A 20,347-nucleotide genomic window follows, 5' to 3' on the forward strand; every position below is an offset into this window, starting at 1 on the left:
AATTCATCACATCACTAGACGTAAATATAAAAATCATGATTATATCAATTGATGCAGAGAAAGCATCTGACAAAATACATCACCCTTTCATGTTCAAAACACTATAAAAACTAGGGATAGTAGGAACATAACTCAACATTGTAAAAGCTATCTATGCTAAACCCAAGGCCAACATCATTCTAAATGGAAAAAAATTGAAAGCATATCCCTCTAAGAATTGGAACAAGATGGGGTTGCCCTCTTTCACCACTTCTATTCAACATTATCCTTGAAACTCTAGGAAGAGCAATTTGACAGGCAAAGAAATTAAAGGGATACAAATAGAAAAAGAACTCAAAATATCATTATTTGCTGACAACATAATCCTATATAGAGAGGATCCAAAAATCTCTCCTAGAAAACTTCTAGAATTAAGTAATGAATTCAGCAAAGTAGCAGGATATAAAATCAATACCATAAATCAAATTCATTTCTATACATCAGTGATGAATCCTCTGAAAGAGAAATTAGGAAAACTACCCCATTCACAATAACCTCAAAAATTAAAAAAATACTTGGGAGGGGCTGGGGCTGTAGCTCAGTGGTGAAGTGCTTACCTAGCATGTGTGAGGCACTGGGTTCGATCCTCAGCACCACATAAAAATAAATAAAGATACTGTGTGTTCATCTACAAATAAATAAATATTTTTTTAAAAAAATACTTGGGAATCAATTTAACAAAAGAGGTGAAAGACCTCTACAATGAAAACTACAGAACACTAAAGAAAGAAATTGAAGAAGACCTTAGAAGATGCAAAGATCTCCCTTGTTCTTGAATAGACAGAATTAATATTGTCAAAATGGTCATACTACCCAAAGCACGATAAAGATTCAATGTAATTCCAATTAAAATCCCAATGTCACTCCTTATAGAAATAGAAAAAACAATAATGAAAATTTTAGTCTGTGGCCAGCACAGACGGTATGAACGGTTCGGCCATGTGGGAAAATCCTAAGGGAGTTGAAATTAAAGACACAGACTCCAATTACCTTTAAACCAGTTCCAGGACACCTCCTCGAATCCCTAGCCTCAAGCTACCCAGGGAAGTAGCGAGGTTTACTGAAGAGGCTAGCGAGAGAGAAAAAGAGCATGCCAGGGAGAGGGCTTTTATTGGGGAACAAAAAATTCTGGGGAAAATCCCATCCAATGAAGGTCAAGGGGGGCAGTGTTCCAAGGTCAGGTGAGATGATTGGATCTTTGAGGGCAGTGGTGAGGCACGCCTCCACACAGACAAGCCCTTGAACCCAAGAAGGGTGGGGAAAGCTCTAACACATAAAAAAGTATCTGAGCTCCTCACACCCAGTAGGGGAGGTAACTCAATCACGTGCAAGGATGGCCTCCCACAGAAAATCATTTGGGAAAATAAGAGACTCAGAATAGCCAAGGCAATCCTTAGAAGAGTGAAGCAGGAAACATCATAATACCAGACCTTAAACTACACTATAAAGCTATAGTAGCAAAAACAGCATGGTATTGACACCAAAATAGACATGTAGACCAATGGTACAGAATAGAAGACACAGAGACAAACCCACATAAATATAGTTATCTCATCCTAGACAAAGGTGCCACAAATGTACATTGGAGATAAGGTAGCCTCTTCATTTGGGAAAACTAAAAATCCATATACAGTAAAGTGAACTAACCCCCTATCTCTCACCATGCCCAAAACTCAACTCAAAGTGGATCAAGGACCTAGGAAATAGACCAGCGATCCTGTGCCTATTAGAGGAAAAAGTAGGCCCAAATCTTCATCATTTCTGATTAGACCCTGACTTCCTTAACAAGAGTCCTGAAGCACAAGAAATAAAATCAAGAATCAATAAATGGGATGAATACAAACTAAAAAGCTTCTTTTCAGCAAAAGAAACAATAAGGTGAAGAGAGAGCCTACATTTTGGGAGCAAATTTTTGCCACATGCACATCAGGTAGAGCATTAATCTCTAGGATACATAAATAACTCAAAAAATTTAACACCAAAATAACCAAACAACACAATAAATAAATGGGCTAAGGAGCTGAACAGACACTTCTCAGAAGAAGATATACATTCGATCAACAAATATATGAAAAAATGTTCAACATCCCTAGTAATTAGAGAAATGCAAATCAAAGCTACTCTAAGATTTCACCTTATGCCAGTCAGGATGGCAGTTATCAAGAATACAAACAACAATAAATGTTGGTGAGGATGTGGGGGAAATGGCACACTCACACATTGTTGGTGGGACTGCAAATTGGTACAACCAATTTGGAAAGCAGTATGGAGATTCCTTAGAAAACTTGGAATGGAACCACCATTGACCCAGCTTTCCCACTCCTTGGTTTATACCCAAAGAACTTAAAATCAGCATACTAGAGTGACACAGCCACATCAATGTTTAAAGCAGCTCAATTCACAATAGCTAAACTGTGGAAGCGACCTAGGTGCCTTTCAATAGATGAATGGATAAAGAAAGTTGGTATATATACACAATGGAATATTACTCAGCATTAAAAAAGAATAAAATTGGGCTGGGGATGTGGCTCAAGCAGTAGCTCACTCACCTGGCATGCATGCGGCCCAGGTTGGATCCTCAGCACCACATACAAACAAAGATGTTGTGTCCGCTGAGAACTAAAAAATAAATATTAAAAAAATTTTCTCTCTCTCTCCCTCTCTCTCTCTCTCACTCTCTCTTAAAAAAAAAAAGAATAAAATTATGGCGTTTGCAGGTCAATGGGTGGATTTGGAGACTATCATGCTAAGTGAAGTAAGCCAATCCCCAAAAACTAAAGGCCAAATGTTCTTCTCTCTGATAAGAGGATGCTGATCCATAATGTGGGGGAAGTCTTAGGAAAAAAGGGAATTGTGATTGGGCAAAGAGGAGGGAAGGGGAAAAGAGAGGGCACAGGGGTAGGAAAGATGATGGAATGAGATGGACATCATTACCCTAGGTACATGTATGACTGCACATATGGTGTGACACTACATCATGTACAAACAGAGAAATGAAAATCTGTGCTGCAATTGCGCACAATGAGTCAAACTGCATTCTGCTGTCATGTATACCCAATTAGAATAAATAATTTAAAAAATAGCTTCATTGAAAAATGTACACACCATAAAGTTCACTAGTTCAAAGTGTAATTGTCTTTTTTTTCACTTAGCACATTTTTTTGTATCTTATTTTTTCTTAAAGAAAATATAATTGTATTTTGCATAACATAAGTTTTGGATAATACAAATATTCTGCAATCTTATACTGTATTATAATAAATATAGTTGTTTGTAAATTGTTATATTATTTTTCAATTTTTAAAACTTGTTCTTTTTAGTTACATGTAACAGTAGAATGTATTTTGACACATCATATATACTTGGAGTATAATTTTCCTTTTTTGTGGTTGTACATGGTGTGAAGTTACACTGATCACGTATTCATGTGTGAACATAGGAAAGTTATGTCTGATTCATTCTACCCTTCCCCATTCCCATCATCCCTCCCTTCCAGTGACTCCAACCTGTTGGATGGGGGAAACCCCTCCCCCTGTGAGTCAGCATCCTCATATCAGAATATTTGGCCTTTGGTTTTTTGGGCATTGGCTTATTTCACTTAGCATGATAGTCTCCAGTTCCATCCATTTACCAGAAAATGCCATAATTTCATTTCTTTATGGTTGTGTAATAATCCATTGTGTATATGTACCACTGTATTTTGAGACATGTCTTGCTACATGACTTGGGGCCTTGCTATGTTACATAGGGCCGTGCAAAGTTGGTGAGGCTGGCTTTGAACATGTAATCCTCTTGCCTCAGCCTCCTGAGCTGCTAGGATTACAGGTGTGCAGCCACTACACTAGACAGTAGAGCATTTTTGAAGTTTGTCCATGTTGTAGCATGTATCAGTTCTTTATTCCTTTTTATGATGAAATAATATTCCATGGCATGGATATGCCACATCTGGTTTATGCTTTATGCATCAAGGCATTGGGGTTGTTTACAACTTTCTACTATTAGGGATAATGTATCTATGAAAAAGTTTTTATATGTATGTGTAGTTTCACTTTTCTTGGGCACACTCCTACAAGTAGAATTGCTGAACCACATGGCAACTCTGACATTTTTAAGAAGTGCTGGCAGGGTGTCATGGCACACACCTATAATCCCAACAGCTCTGAAAACTAAGGAAAGAGGATCTCAAGTTCAAAGCCAGCTTCAGCAATTTAGAAAGGCTCTAAACAACTTAGGCCCTGTCTCTAAAATATTTTTTAAAAGGGCTGGGGATGTGGTGGCTGAGTGGTTAAGCATCCCCGGGTTCAATTCCATGTACCAAAAAAAAAAAAAGTGTCAGACTGTTTTCTCAGGTGACTGCCAGTAATGTCTGAATGTTCTAACTTCTCCACATCTTCACCAATCCTTGTTATTATCTTTATTATTATTATTTTATTATTAATATTATTATTACTGTCATTCTAGTTAATGTTAAGTGGATCATCTCTCTTCATTTTGTTCAACGTAATGTGGACAACTTCATGTCAATAAATTCATTTTTTTCCCTGAGCATTTTGTAAATTCTATTTTGTGTTCACTTCAATGTCCTGTGGTCTGATAGCTGGGGTGAAAGAGTGAAGCAACTAAGACTATATCTTTGTTAGAATATGAGGTCTCTGGTTTCTTTACTAAGGTTTTTTTTTTTAACTGTCTTGAACCAAGATTTTCTTCCCCTAGGTAGTGAGTGGGTTTTGTGGTCTGTGGGGGTTCACCTTGGATTTCAATTCTTTCTTTGGTTCAGTGTGGAACCTCCTTGTGCATTAAGGCATCCATCCTAGTTGTTCACTAGCCCCTCTCCTCCTCCAGTAGTGACAGGGCACAGATAAAAATATTATTCCCCTTCTGCCAGTAAATTTGTCTAGCTAGTGAGAATCTCTGGGTTTTGCTAATTCACCAGGACCATTTGAGGGAGTAATTTTGTATCCCTGAGCAATAAGTTGTTCTTCCCTTCCCACTTCTCTTTGACATTTCTGGCATTTAATTGTCTTTTAGCTCATTTGTGACTGAGTTTCTGTTTGCCAGTTTTTCTGTGGGAAGAATGTGTTTGTTTCTATTAGATTGCCGTTGGTTTTTTATTTGAAAAGGGGGATGCCATGATCTAGCTGCCCTCTGCCACCTTTTCAAAAAGTGTCCTTAGCAATAGTTGTAGGTGTTTGGCTTACTCCTGGAAATTCCTCATTATTCATTCAACCGTCACTGTATACCTACTGTGTGTTCAGTAGGGCTGTCCAAGCTGGACTATAACAGAGAAAAAGACTCTTGCCTGCCCTCACGGAGTCTCTTGATAAATTATGTCCAAGTCTCTCAAGAAAAACTTGTTTTGCATAAAAATATATTTTTGCATAAAAATATTTTGTATAAAAATATAAAAGATAATTTCAATACTTCAAATCTCAGAATTCATACCGAAGTCCCCTAGATTGTAACAGTAACTTACAGGGCCTGGGTGTATGAGAGCACTTACTTAGCATGAGCAAGGCCCTGGATTTAATCTTCAGTATCACGAATAATAACAATTAATTTATAGCATGAGGACTATAATTATTGTATTATATGCTGGAAATTTGCTGAGTAGATTTTAAGTGATCTTACCACAAAATAGGCAATTATGTGTAATCATAGATATAGGAATAATTTCACTACCTATATTAAAACATCATGTATATCATAAATATATACAATTAAAAAAATTAAGAGCCAGAGGACACAGCTCAGTGTAGAGCCTTTGCCTAGCAGGCATGATGCCCTGGGTTTGGTCCTCCCTCAGTAACACACATACATACATACACAATGATACAAACAATAAAAAAAAATGTTTAACTTACATACCCTCTATATTCTTTTCATTTTTATTCTTATAGATGGACACAATACTTTTTTTTTTATGTGGTGCTGAGGATCGAAACCAGTGCCTCACACGTGCTAGGCAAGTGTGCTACCACTGAGCTACAACTGCAGCCCCTACCCTCTACATTCTTGTGACACTTCATACTTAATCAAAAGTGCTTTTGTTGGATATGGCATGGACAGAGGGGAAGCTGAAGAGCAGGGGTAAAGGAAATCTGTCTTCATTTTGGAGCTCTCTTCATGTCATATTTGAAAAGCTGCATCAGACATAGCTCATTTTCCACTCATTGCTCATGGGATGAATTAAAATCACTTGCAAATTCCTTAGCTGATGATGCACCAAAAATAAATGCAATTCTGGCATAAGGTATTAAAAAAAAGCACAGTGAAACATAATGGTATAGCTTAGAGAAGATATTTTTACATTTTTAAGTCTTGAGGCATACGAGCTTTTTAAAATACCTTTTTATAAGCACCATAAAGCAGAATGGCTCCTCAGTCATTTGGAGAAATTGGAGCAACATGGTGCTATAGACAAATATTTATCCAAAGCCAATTTCTGAATATTATGTTGCTGCAGCCACATCAAGTGCCTTGAAATTCTTAAATGATCATTTCAAAACCTCCAAGACACTGGGGACATTAACACACTCAGCAAATATATGAAGGACTCTGTGCAAGGCATTATACTAAGGACAAAGGGAATGATAGAAATAAATAAAATGGCACCTTCCTGTGAGGAATTACTGGGTGTAATATGCAAGAATGCTGACATAGCAAAGTAAAGATATAAAGACTACATAATGACAGATGGCAAGCTGCAGTGATAAATCCTGAATATCTAGAGAAACATCAAGAGAGGGTTGACTTATATGGTCCCCAACCTGTGAAACAGGTTCCCTAATATTCCCTAGTCAGAACTCATAGAACACATTCTATGGTCTCTTTATGCTCCCTCCCCAAATTCAAGAAATCTTAACCCCCTTGCACAAAGGCAACGGTATTTAAAGGTGGGGCCTTAGGGACATGATAAGGCCATAGAGTGGAACCCTCATGAAGGAATTAGTGCCCTTCCTTATGAAAGTGGCCCCAGAGAGACCCTCCACATTAATACCATGTGAGGACACAGAAAGGCATGCTATGCGAAAAGGGGCCTTTACCAGGTATTAAATCTGCCAGCACTTTGATCTTGGACTCCATTTCCATGAAAAATAAAGTTGTTATGTAGAAGCCATCCAGTTCATGGTGTTTTGTTATGGCAGCTCAAATGGACTGCTATAGAAATAGAACAATGGATAGCAGAGGAATAGAACCCCAGGCCAGAGCCAAACATGGAATTTTGCTGCCAGTATAAGCCCATGGGATTTTTAACAGTTCACACTCACCCTCACTGATGTCCTTTGAAAGTGTATTTTATTCTGCAGTTTTTTTTAAGGGGCTGTTCATCATTCATAAGATTGAATTCAGAGAACAAGATTCTTGCTTCCATCATTCATAAGATTGTTTAAACTGTATTTGTAAATTTCTTCATATTTCCTAGTAGTTCTCTTCCTCAGAGACTTGACTCCACCAAATCCTTGGTATAAAGGTACCCCTGATTGGCTTATACACTTTATGTTCCAAAGGCCAGCCCCCTGTGCAAACTTTTTAGGATTTTAGAACAAGTTCATTCATAATTCTTTTTATGGATTCTGAATCTTCGAGCTTTCACCTTTTAAACAAGGCAACTTTGTTATTTAAGTCAGGTCCAAAAACTATAAAAATGGTCAATTATCAGCTGGGTGTGGTGGCACATACCTGTAATCCCAGAGACTTGGGAAGCTGAGGCAGGAGGACTGCAAGTTCAAAGTCCAGTCTCAGTAACTTAGAGTTTATCTCAAAATAAAAAGGGACAGAGCTCAGTGGTAGAAGGTAGAGCTCAGTGGTAGAGGGCCCTTGGGTTCAATACTCCAGTACACACACACACACACACACACACACACATATACATACATACATATATATTTTTCTCCAATTGTCAAGGAAGCTGCTATTTATTTCTTCCAGGAGCAACGTGTACAGCCAGTAACTTCCCACCAACCCCACTCCCTGGCTCCACCACATGTGGTTGCTCAACAGGGAGCTAAATAATTAAGAGGATAATTTTATTATAGCTAACAAAGGGCTGCTTTTTGCTGTTTAAAAGTTATTTTCTAAGCAAATGCCAGTGCAACCATGAGTCTCACAAATAAGAAAAAAGTATTAATTTGCCCTTTAAAAGTCCACACAAACTGTGAAAAAACAATTGCCTCAAATTATTGCTCTATGCTCACAGACAAGTTTCTAGGAAAAAAAAAAAAAAACAACTTATGATTGGCTGCTTTGGAAGTAGAATGGGAAAGCAAATGTAAAGGGGATGCACCACCTAGTGACCAGAGCTGGAACTGCTCTTGATGAAATCCAGACATACCTAATCAAGAAGACACTCATTCTTCAAAGGCAAGTTACCACCAAAATGATTTAATTCTCTTTTCAGGGAACCTGTAATTAGCAAATAAACTAGAAAAAAATAAGAGTCCATCTCATGATATTTATGTAAATACTCCCAAGAGATATTTTATAGCTTCTAGATCAGGTATGATGGTTAAGTCTTCTGGTTATTAATATGTGCAGATGTTTAAAAAGCAATACACACAGACACCTAAATTTGAAAAGAAGAATGTTAAGAATATTTAAAAGCAACCTTGAGTAGAACCCACTTTGAATAATTTCTTTTCTGTCCAAGAAAGGGTTCACGAGAGAACTACAATAATTCAAAAACATTTATCACATTTACCAACACTTCCACTTTATCAATAGACTGCTGGAATGTGGCAAAAATAAACATTTTACTTCTTAATAATAAAGGTAAGTTGTTATGACTATTCAAGATATTTAAATATAAAAACAAGTGTACAATATTTCTTAAAGTGTAATTTTATTAATTTTAATACATTTGCAACCCTCTACCTTATTAACAAAATTTGAATCATGGCAACTAAACACATAAGTTCTACATTTTACTTTATAAAGATCAGACTATACTGCAAAGCTCAAAAGATGACTGAAGCAGACATAGAAAACCTTAGTTAGATAACAGAATCAGAGCTCACCCATTCTCTACATTCACAGCTGAATGGCTTTTCAAGACATCCCCTTCAGGTTGGAGATACAAACCACAGATTGACTCAAGCAACAATAAAACTAACTTCATGGAATTAAATGGCCTTTCCATCACTGCAGAATTTGTTCTTCTGGGTTTAAGTTTATATTTTTTCACAGAAAAAAAATAATTCAGGTAAATAAAAACAAATTCCAGGTTAGCATGTTCAGTGTTTAACTTCTTTATTTTACCTTTATCAAGGCAAGCAAAGTACAGATGCTGTACATTAAAAACATACAAACACACAACTCACAACACATCAGTTACTATAGGCCAACAGACCTTTTCCTAAGGATTGCTCCTCTCTGAAGCACATAACCACAGCTAAATGTACAAAGAGCCATCTGCTGGTCCCACGTAGCCAACTCCAATTAGCAAGACATCTATTAGTGTCCATATTCCCAGGCCACCAAAGCTGAAGAGCTTGCCCAGGCCTTCACGCCACTGGCCCAGGTAGAAGCGGTCTGCTCCAAACCCACCTAGTGTGATGCTGCAACAATAAAGTAGGCTGAAATCCGTAAATGTAGCCAGCTATGGTGTAATATCCACGCCAAGTCATATTTGTGAAAAGGTCTTAAATTATAACAACACCTAGTTAGAGCATAAAAGACCATTTCATAAATTCACAACACCAAATAATGCTGGGCAAGACTGCTTATCAAAAATAAACACATATGGCTTAGCATGTACAGGGCCTAGGATTCAATCCCCAGCACCCAGAAAAAAATGAATAAAGAAGCATACAATTTTTAACCATGGTGAAAGATACGTTTTTCTCTTTTTAATAAAAATAATCAATCTCACTGCTTTTTAATCAAATTAGTCTGACAGAAAGTGTTCTGACATGTAGTCTTGAGCTGGAGTCTTGAGACATATACCACAATGAACTAAACCAGATAAAGTTGTCTTAACTTTCTTCAGTCACTTTTTTTCTTTTTGGTATTAGGGATTGAACTCAGGGGCACTCGACCACTGAGCCACATCCCCAGCCCTATTTTGTATTTTATTTAGAGACAGGATCTCACTGAGTTTAGCACCTTGTTTTTGCTGATGCTGGCTTTGAATTCACAATCCGCCTGCCTCAGCCTCCCCAGCCACATGCCCGGCTTTTCAGTCACTCTTATCTAAAAATTTAGTATTATGAATTAATGATTCTTAAGTGCTTCAAATCTTAAGATCTAACAATATCAGGAAAATATTTATTATAAAAATTTCAAAACTCAAATGAAAGGAAAGAGTAGAAAACAGTTTCCATGAGCCAGCTCTCATGATTATTCACATTCAGCCAACTCTGTTTTGATATTGTTAACCTACACCCTCCCCCTACTGCAGAAGACTGCTGGCTCTGTGTTTCCAAGGAGGTTCTGCATTTGTAGTCAATCAACCACAGATCAAAAATATTTTTTGGGAAAAAAAATGCATCTGTACTAAAAATGCACAGACTTTTCTTTTTGCCCTTATTACCTAAACAATATAGAATAACAACTATTAACATAGCATTCAGGGCTGGGGTTGTGGCTCAGTGGTAGAATGCTCACCTAGCATGTGTGAGGAACTGGGTTCAATCCTCAGCACCACATAAAATTAAATAAATAGTCATTGTGTTCATCTAAACTAAAGAAAAACATTAAAAAAAAACTAGCATTCACATTGTATCAGGTATTATAAATCATCTAGAGATGATTTAAGCACGTGGAAGGATATCTATAGTTCTATGCAAATACTGTGCTATTTTATATAAAGGATGTGAGTATCCAAGTGGACCCTGGAATCAACACCCCAAGGCTTCTGAGGGACAACTGTACTTTGGGGCATATCTCATTTACAGAGAATATTTTAAAAGTACTATGTTAACCCTGAACTCATTGAAAATGCAAATTGTAAATTGTTTGCAAAGAAAATATGAGATCCATTTTTAATATGTGCCAAAGTGTTCAGTAAGATGCCGTAAAACTGGAAATAAAACATTGATTTAAAAAAAGAAAAAAAAAGTACTATGTTAAATTCTATGAAGGAAACAATTTTTAAGTCCCTAAATGTATCATGTTGTAATGTAAGATGTTAACTATGCAGCAGAGACTGAGTGAGGGGTGCGCAAGAAACTCTCTACCATCTTTGTGACTTTTATATAAGTCTAAAATTACTTTAAATTAAAAAGTTTTCTTTTAAAGTCAATTGCTAGTTTAATTTGAATAATTAACTGACAAAAACTATGTATGGCCGGCTGTCAAATCTTATTTTGTCATGTCTAATTTCCTATCTTGGATTCCTCTTTTACTTTCCAGTAAACCTCTGGTCAGCACAAACCCTAATGTAATGTCTCTCAAAAATGGGCAATTTGGCCTTCTAGGGAACATTTGGCCAGGTCTGGAGGCATTCTGATTGTCCCCACTGGGGGAATGGGGTATGACTGACAACTAGTAGTAGGTATAGGCTAAGGACACTATTGAACATTTTTACTATGCACAGGACAGCTCTACTACAAAGAATTATTTGGCTCAAAATATCAACAGGGAGAAGGTTAAAAAAATCCTGCCCTATGTCACAAATCGCAGGTTTCAGGCTCTAACATCAAGACTTCATGGTAGATAGCATAACTTTTTGATTAAACATCTAACCAGCGCAGCACCTGTCTTTCTCCTTAGTGGGAAGACTGATATAATCCTGATGAAAAGTTTAAAATATAAACATTTTAAGAGTTATAGATCTGTAATTATCTGAAATTATAGATTATTTAGTTTTTCTTTATTTTCCACTTTCATTATATTATATTATAATAAACTTATATAAAATAGCTTACATTATATAAAATGTTATTTTTTATAAGGTCAAAGTTACTTAAAATTTAAAAATATACCTTGCAAAACCTTCATATTTTAGCCTATGCATTTTACTGATTCACATAAGTTCAGGATGGGAACCCTGATTAGTCCTAATGCTCTACAATAACAACTCAATTAAGTCATTTCTAGAATGACTTAAAATCTATATATGCCTGCAGCTAAATTCTACAAAAGTACTGTCTGATCTTTTTACCTATCTGCACCTGTGTTTTCTAGAGGCTATCTAACAGAAGTGGTAGGATCTTAGCAAAGGATGTGTCTGGCTAAGCCTAATGTTTGAAAAATTGCATTGATCCCAAAGAAATCCAAATGGTATTTTTAACTTATTAATACCAAAGCTTACCTTAGAGCCAGAGCAGTCGACCACTTATAACCTCCAGTCCAATTACAGTATAGCATTTTGGGAAAAGTACGATTACCTTACAAAAAGAAAAAGGAAAACACTCTACATTAAAAAATGGGTACAAAAATACTCTCAGAGAAGTCATTATAACTAATGCCTTATAATTTAGAATCAAAAGGTCACCTCTATTTATAATTAGTTTTACTCTAGTTAACTCAAAGAAAGTCCTTACCATCTATAAGCACAGATTTAATATTTAAATCAGTTAAGTTGGTGTTAAAACTTAAAGAATATGAAATGCTCTACTAGATATCTGGGTGAAGACAGATATATACAACAGGAAGAGCCAGCCCAGAACCAGCACCACATATAAACACTTGACATATAATAGAGAGTGAGAGATGAGCTGCAAAATTGGCTATCTATGCGGGAGGACATAGAAAGGTGAATTTGCCTCCTAACATCTACCAAAGTCAATTTCTCATGGATTATAGTACTAACTGTGAAAGGCCAAACTTCCAGTTTTTAAAAGAAAATAAATATAGAAAATTATGAACCTGGGGTGGGAAAAGAAACAACAAAAGAAGTAGTTAACTATAAGACTAATTATTTAATCACATTTTCAAAATTCTATTAAACAAAAGATACTCTAAGGAAAGTGGGGAGGAAAAAAGTCAAAATCTGGGAAAGAGTTTTAGGGTCACCTAAGGACAGTACCAAGAATATAAAATAATACCAGAAATCTTTAATATTAGACAAAACCTAAAGATAAGACATACTGAAGATCTAGATCATCAAGAATAGTTATGGGCTACCACTGATGGGAATGTAAATTTCAGAATGTAAACCACTCTAGAAAATAAGACCTGATGGAGAATATATATGCCAGACACACTGCTACAAATATACAAACAGAAGATAGGTACAGAAATTTTAAGAGTTGCTGCAATAGGTAAAAACAGCAAAAAATTCAATACCTTGGAGACTGGATACACTGTTGATACAATTTTATAATTTATAATCTGACAGTGTAAAAATAATAAGAGAAGTCCCATTAGAGCCCTAATGTTGAGAGGAAAGAGGTCCCAGAAGACCACAGTCTTATGTTATTTTATACATCTAATCTAAAATAAAGAGCATATCACACTATATTACACACATACACACACACACACACACACACACACACACAGAACCACAGAATATTTTAAAAGGGAAGTGGATGATGAAATTCAAAAGGTGTTACCTCTATGGAGAAGGAAGAAAAAGTAGACAAAGGGAACATTCAGGTGGTTACAATGTATCAGAACTGTTCATTGTTAATCAGGGGAAATTCAATTACTATGTTTTAGATCTGAGATATTTTTTGTTTCGTGCAATTTTGTATTTAAAAAGAGTTGCACATTTTCCATACATTTCTTTTTTAGTCCATCAAGTCTACTAATTCGGATTGGCACAACTAAAAAACCACTGGTGTATATGATAAAATAATTAAATTTTCAAGCTTCTGGTGAACTTAGAAATACTTTGTTTATGAAATTCCTTGAACTCTGACTGACTTACCCAAGCAATGGATGTGATCCCGCACCGTGCAGTTGGCAGTGTAACGTTGCCGAGGACAGGACACTGTCATGCAGCTGGTGGAATTGGAGCACTCATAATCTGTTTCAGGAAGCTGCCAGCAAAATCTGCAAGTCATGTTGATGATAAAGCTCTTTTGGGATTTGAAGTCTTGATCCTATACACAGAAGGACACAGAATTAATCAATCATAATACAGTTGTTTGTCATCATGTCATTAAGACCACATAGTCATATAATACAAAATTTCTAAAATACATATATTTAGGACCTAGCAGTAAGTGGGAGAAAAATAGACACAAAAACAATATGTATGTAAAATAAATGTATGTTGTATGATCTTATAATCATAAAAATATACACCCTAATATATATTACCTACCAAAGTTGGGAAAAACCTACATAAACTCACATCAAAATAGCAAAAGTTACTTCAGGGTGATAAGATTATTTTACCACTTTTGCCTAATTAACTTATTTTATAATCAGTACATGAATTTTTATTTTAATTATTTATTTATTTTTGTGCCAGCAATTGAACTCAGGGATGCTTAAGAGTACATATATTTTAGAAGTATAGAAAAAAATTATTTTATAAGGTCATAGTCACAGATAGCTGCCTGATGCTTCTGTGAGCATAGCATACTGCCTTGCTTCCAAGTTCCAAATTTTCCCAGCATTTTCCAGCTTAGAACAATCACATGGCATATATGTCTGAATTGCTGTGTGTCATGTAGTTCCTTCTCAGTTGGGCTGCCTACGGGGTGACCATGCCAAGTGCTCATGGAGATGACAGCAGGAGGGAAAACCCTGAGGTGCAGACTGCAACTGGAGATGGCAGGGAAGACCTGGAACTCAGAAGCAAGGGAATGTGCTATGCTTACAGAAGCACCAAGCTGGGATCAGGGAACCTGGATCCTCCTCCAAACTTGCAGCTCAGTGACCCTCAAAAAAGGACACTCTTACCTTTCTTTCAGCTATGTTTCTATCTGGGATTTATTTTGGACAAAACAGGGACTTAATTTTTTTTTTTCCAGAGAGGTATGCAGTCATCCCAGCATTTACTGAATCCATCTTCTCATTACAAAGAACTGACTCCTTTGCAAGCTCATCTATGTAAAAAGACATTTTCATGCCTCTATATTATACCAGCTCTCACTACCAAGAACACAGAACCCATCTGCAGGAATTACACCGACTTCAGATACACTAGTAAAATGAGACCTTCTCCAGGTCTTACAAAACAACATTTCTGCCCTGCACATTTTCATATAATACCAACTGGCTTGTCAGTTACCAACATAATTGGAACAGTAGCAACTTGATAAGGAAAGGAATACAGGATTTAAAAATTTATTTCTATTTATTTACTTTACAGGGCTGTTATAAAAGAATACAAAAACAATTTCAGAATCTCCCTCCAACAGTTAAATCTAACAACACTTTTTAACTTGGGAATTTACAATGCATTTATTTAGAATAGGTAAGCTGCAGTACTTACAACACATGTAACAGAAGGTTTCACTGTACAGTCAAAAGTGACAGGCTTCCCATAGACACAGGAGAAATTTGTAGCACAGTCTATACAGTCTGCAGGAAGTCTGCTACATAAACCATTGCTTGGACACTTCATCATATAGGGTGGGATTTCGGTACTTTCTGTGAGAGGTGAGAGAGTGGCTTATTCTCTCTTGACACTAATCAGAATAACAGGAAAACAATTTTTCTAAGGTGAAGAGACACAAACATTAGCAACGAGACACTACGCTGGAATGCAAAAAGCACTAAGTTGGAGTCAGAGTCAGAGAGACACCTACAATTAAAGTATGGTTCTGCCACCAACCAGCTGTATGACCAGGTGGGCAGCATACTGGTAAAAAGTATTTCAGTCCTGCCTCCCAAGTGGCCATGAAAATTGAAGATGCTCATGTACAAATAATGCAGAGAAAATGTGAGATGCAAGTTAGGAGCTCAAAAAATCTACCATTTATAAGATGAAAATCTAAATCTTAGACAAGGTAGGAGTTATGGAAAATCTCAGGAAACTTATGGTACAAATGAAGCCAGAATTCAAATCTCTCCATTTTCAATCCAAAATTCTTTTCATTCAAATTTACTGAATAGGAAATGAAGCCACTGACACCTTTGGTGTACCAACTCTAGAAAACACTTTGTCATTATTCCACACTGATATTTCAATAAGCCATATTTGCTAATATAATATTTATATTTTTATAACAAGGTTCAAATTAATTCCATATTTTAATAATTTTTTCAGCAAGTTGCAACTTTTTTTCCCAATCCAAACAATGGGGCAACACATTTTTAGCAGTTAATAGAACATAAAAGTCACTAGTATTAATGAGAAGAGGGGTTTTCAAAAATGTGTAAAAGAGCCAAGAATTCTTGCGTTTTCTCTTTAAAAACAAAAAAAAGCATCTTAAATCACATCCAATCAACTTTCACATTCAAATAAGAATCCTAAAATACCTCTTCCAGTTTTGAGTCATTGGTATAATGGAACTCTAAAGGAATGAAACTACTTTCCATTTACCAAACACCACTGTATTAAGCAGTCAATCTACAAAATACAATTTTCTTTTCTATTGTTCCTATTTCTACATGGCTGGAGTCTGGACACTTTAGAACCACAACTGCTTTCAGGCAGTTGGGCTAACCTCACAGCCTGAATGGAGAGGAAATAAAGGCCCAAGAGGGGTGAGTAATTTCCTCAAGTTCCCAAAAGCATCTTGAGACTCAAGACTTCATGTCTCCATTAATCCCTCTCATACGTTTCCAATTCATACAGCATTGGGGGACCTTTTAATCACCAGCAGGAACTGGGTGCTAGAAATAGAAGGAATTTTCTGAAGGGAAAGAAGCTCTGGTTAAAGGTTACTTGGATAGAGGAAGTGGAAAAATAACACAAATAAGACTGAAATGAGAAGCGTGAGGTTGGAAAAGAGATGAGGTAGGAATGTCAAAAGGTATTCAAATACCAAAACTGTCTACTGAAAATGGCTGTGTATCTGCCCGTAATTCACATAACCTAAGATACAATACACAGTCAAAAATTAAGTGTCTTCGTATACTAAAAGAAACTGTATCAAAAACAGAAAGAAACTACTATATATAAAAAGGCACATTTACTAGAATAGAAAACGTCTAGTACCTGCTGCCCTGGGAACTACTGTGAATGTACGTGTTGGGCCCGGATCCTTTATTGCCTGAGCCAGCGGCTGCGAATGCTCTAAATTTAAGGATCCTACAATTAGAGAAACACGTTATCCCGGGATATGAAAACCTTGGTTTGTGTGGTTAACACGCAAGTACTACACCAAGCCAATAACTGCTCTTGAAAACCTCAGGGTCTGACTTCCCGAATTCAGAAAACTGAAAGGGCGCATCACCAAAAGGGTCTACACCGTTTCGAGTCTGCAGGTTAACAAAGGCGGTTTCAAGTTCAGTTTCTGTTTCCCCGGCGGAGCCACGGAGAGTTCCCTCTCAGCTGGAGGGTTCGGTAGCGAGGTAGCTGAGCACAGGCTCCGGCGAGGCATCCAGGGCACGCCAGACTGCAGCTACCCGCCGCCCGCCGCCCAGCACGCAGCCTCTGTGGTCCCGGCCCCAACGCTTCTAGCAGCTCCTGGGACCCTCTAAACTCTCAGCCCTCCCTGGCGCGACCCCCGACCTTTAACTCACCACCACCAGATAGAATGTAGAACTGCGAGAGGAAGAGCAGCACGCGACACAAGCGGCGGAGGCGCAGGAGCGGTCCCGCCGCAGCTGCCATCTTGCCGGCGCGCGCGCACTTCCGGGCCGGGGGGCGGGGTTCCCGGCGCGCGCCTAATGGGGGCGTGTCCGGGCGCGGCCTAAGGATTCCCGGGCGCAGGCGCTCTGAAGCTGTGGTCCCGCGCTATTCTGCGCTGCCGCCGCACCTGCCGAGGGTCACCTGGAGGAGTGCAATCGCCTGACCCGGTGAAAATGCTCGATCCCCTAGAGTCCCTCACACTGACTAGACGCGTGCCCCGCCTCCTTCTCTTTCCACTGCTGTAGCCTGGGAAAGGATCGCCGTAGTACCGAAATTCACCCAGAAGTGACTGAAGGTAGAGGCGGAAATTTGGGGAGTTAGGCACTATATTCAGGTAGTTGGATGCCTTCGTTTAGAGATAAACGTTGCTACTGTGTGCTAGGTACTGTGCGAAGGTGCAGGGACCACATTTCATAACTGCCCTGCCTACTAGCCAAGTCCTTAAGGATACGTGGTATTTAGAGAAAATTCCTGTACGACTGGGAAAAAGCCCGATGTGGGATTTTTCATGCGAAAAGAGGGTCCAAGCACAGCCTCTCCCCGAAGGCGACCAGCCTAGGGTAAGGAAGGGAACGCTTTACCCACCTATGTCTGTTCCCAGCACAGCAGACGTCTTGAGGTGCCTCTCTATTCCACCCGCCAAAAGATCGTTCACTTTGGGGTCTTCGGACCGCCCATCAAATAGGCCGAGTTCTGGCCCCTCTAAAACTGAGAGCAGCTTCCTCATGCTAAGAGAGTAAAGGCTGAGGAGCTGACCTCCCCTGGTCTAAGAGACACCAAGGAAGCCCACAATGCCAAATTGTTCCCTGCCCTGCCCTCTAACGTAGGCTAACTAAATCTGCATATGGGTATTTCCTAATTTTTGTCACACTTTGCCTGCTTCTTCTCTTTTTTAAAAGCTGTCTTTGTCCTCAGAGCCTCCCAAGATGGAATTGTGAAATAAAAATTTTCTTCTAACTTCCTTCAAAGCTGGCTTTAAGTAAAAAACCTGTTTTCCTACCAATTGGAATATTTTGGGAGCAACCAGCAGTGGAGTAGCCTCTTCTCCGGGGCTGTATTACTGTCACCCTCTAACACCCAGTTTTTCACTTGCACTTTTGATGAGTGAAAGAAGAAAAAAGAACACGGAATAACACCTGGCACATGCTTTAAAATTTTTATCACAAGGTACACGTATTACTACTACACAGGCCTGACATATGACACTTTGTTTACCAACTATTTCACAGTTCACATTCCTCAGGAAGTAAAAATCACAAATCATTTTGAGTCTATAAATCAATAAAATGTCATTCCCAACAAAAAAGCAATTTAACTCCAGGTGAGCATCTTACTGGTATAAGCCCAAAGCCGAAACAAGGAAACACTGTGTGATGCATTTTATTGGGGAATTCATTATTTCTAAAGACGAACAAAGCTCAATTTTTAATTAGAAGCATTAAAACTGCAACTCTTAAACTACAATGCAAATAACAGATTCCACAACACTGAATTTCTTTGATTTTATGAGTCCTTTATCAGTAATTCAATATTTATTAATACCTGCTTTACTTATTTTTGCCAGTTAGTTAAAACAAATTAAGTAATGATTCCATTTAAATGAAATAAAGTTTCAATGTTAACTTAAAAACAGCCATAAAAATACCTGAGACATAAGAAAATAAGATTTCCCCTCAAAGTCAAAAAGGCTTTGTGGACTTTTAATGGAACCCATCTTTTTTCCCGTTTTTTCTTAGTGCTGGGGATAGAACCCAGGTCCTTTTGAATTCTAAGCAAGCGCTCTGCAACTGAGCTCTATCCCTAGCCCTGGAGCCTATCTGCTGAAAATCACAAGTTTTAGCAATAACTTCATATATCTCATTTTCTAGTGTTTCCATCTTTCAATGAATAATATCTCACCACTGAGGTCTCTGAAGTCATTGATTGCTTGGAAATTTTCCAAGCTTCTCTTCTTATCATCTTCAGAACACATTAATGAATTAACTTTATACATATATGCTAATCATTCACTGTGACCCATTTCAACTGATCCCATAAGTGGATCCATCAGTGGGTCCAAAGTTCTTAGAAGTTCTAACATGTTAATTAGTGAGGAAAAATGCATTTGCAAAGGTCAAAATAGATTACATAGAAGCAAGTACAAGGAAAGCACTTTAAAAGTCTTCCTCAGCATTTAGTGTACGTGATTTCTTGAGATTCTTCAATTTATTAATGGCAGAAGTTACTGAAATCTCTCCATGAATTTTGTTGTCTCTTGTTCGAACATTTACAGCATTATTTATCTTTTCTTTTTCTCCAACCACTGTAGAAAGGAAGGGAAATAAATCAACCATTATGTCAACAGTGGTATTATGAGTCTAACTGAATTTTTCTTCAGTATTAGTCACTAATTTTCTATCTAATGGTCATTAAGTTCATGCTTTAGCTGAGTGTCTTGAGGTAAGGAATGACTTCTAATCACATATTTTTATTGCTCACTTGAGAATATAGTATTGTGGCCATGGGGCATGATTTAGAGCAGGAAATCTTACAGATCCCCTGACTCTACCTGGTGGTACTTGATAAGTCAAAAGATGCACACAGACCCATGCTGGCCAACCAGAATTTCCTGGGATGTGGGCAAAAAGCTTGTTCTCAGTAGTAATCCATATTGTGAGATGATAGCAGGAA

The 20,347-nt window shown here is 37.6% G+C and overlaps 2 protein-coding genes across 4 annotated transcripts in view; both read right to left on the bottom strand.

The window, feature by feature from the left end:
* Positions 1–9,268: 9,268 nt before the first annotated feature.
* On the bottom strand, positions 9,269–17,677 carry Tm2d3 (TM2 domain containing 3). 2 transcript variants are annotated; one of them, XM_026394709.1, is made up of 6 exons: positions 17,569–17,677; positions 17,042–17,134; positions 15,371–15,528; positions 13,853–14,027; positions 12,290–12,365; positions 9,269–9,593 (listed from the first exon to the last, which is right to left on the bottom strand). In XM_026394709.1, exons 1-6 carry the CDS (start codon positions 17,657–17,659, stop codon positions 9,428–9,430), a joined length of 759 nt encoding a protein of 252 aa, XP_026250494.1. In that variant the 5' UTR covers positions 17,660–17,677; the 3' UTR covers positions 9,269–9,427. The 2 variants fall into 2 exon arrangements, with proteins under 2 accessions (XP_026250494.1, XP_026250495.1); XM_026394710.2 differs by lacking the exon at positions 17,042–17,134.
* A 1,142-nt stretch (positions 17,678–18,819) lies between these two features.
* The window catches only part of Tars3 (threonyl-tRNA synthetase 3), a 79,795-nt gene continuing 78,267 nt past the window's right edge, over positions 18,820–20,347 (bottom strand). For both annotated transcript variants that reach the window (XM_077799376.1, XM_077799377.1), the window contains exon 19: positions 18,820–19,979. In XM_077799376.1, coding sequence (XP_077655502.1) covers positions 19,831–19,979 — 149 coding nt within the window. In that variant the 3' untranslated portion in view covers positions 18,820–19,830. The remainder of the gene's footprint in view (positions 19,980–20,347) is intronic.

Source organism: Urocitellus parryii, chromosome 6 (assembly GCF_045843805.1).
Source record: "Urocitellus parryii isolate mUroPar1 chromosome 6, mUroPar1.hap1, whole genome shotgun sequence".
NCBI lineage: Eukaryota > Metazoa > Chordata > Mammalia > Rodentia > Sciuridae > Urocitellus > Urocitellus parryii.

What these genes read in the sequence shown, in the direction of transcription:
- Tm2d3 (XM_026394709.1), bottom strand. Translation starts at nt 17,659, where the DNA reads ATGGCAGCTGCGGCGGGACCGCTCCTGCGCCTCCGCCGCTTGTGTCGC. An exon ending in CTACATTCTATCTGGTGGTG is followed by an intron (nt 17,135 to 17,568) that starts GTGAGTTAAAGG and finishes CTCTAATTGTAG; the next exon opens with GATCCTTAAATTTAGAGCAT. An exon ending in GGATCACATCCATTGCTTGG is followed by an intron (nt 12,366 to 13,852) that starts GTAAGTCAGTCA and finishes TCTTTTTGTAAG; the next exon opens with GTAATCGTACTTTTCCCAAA.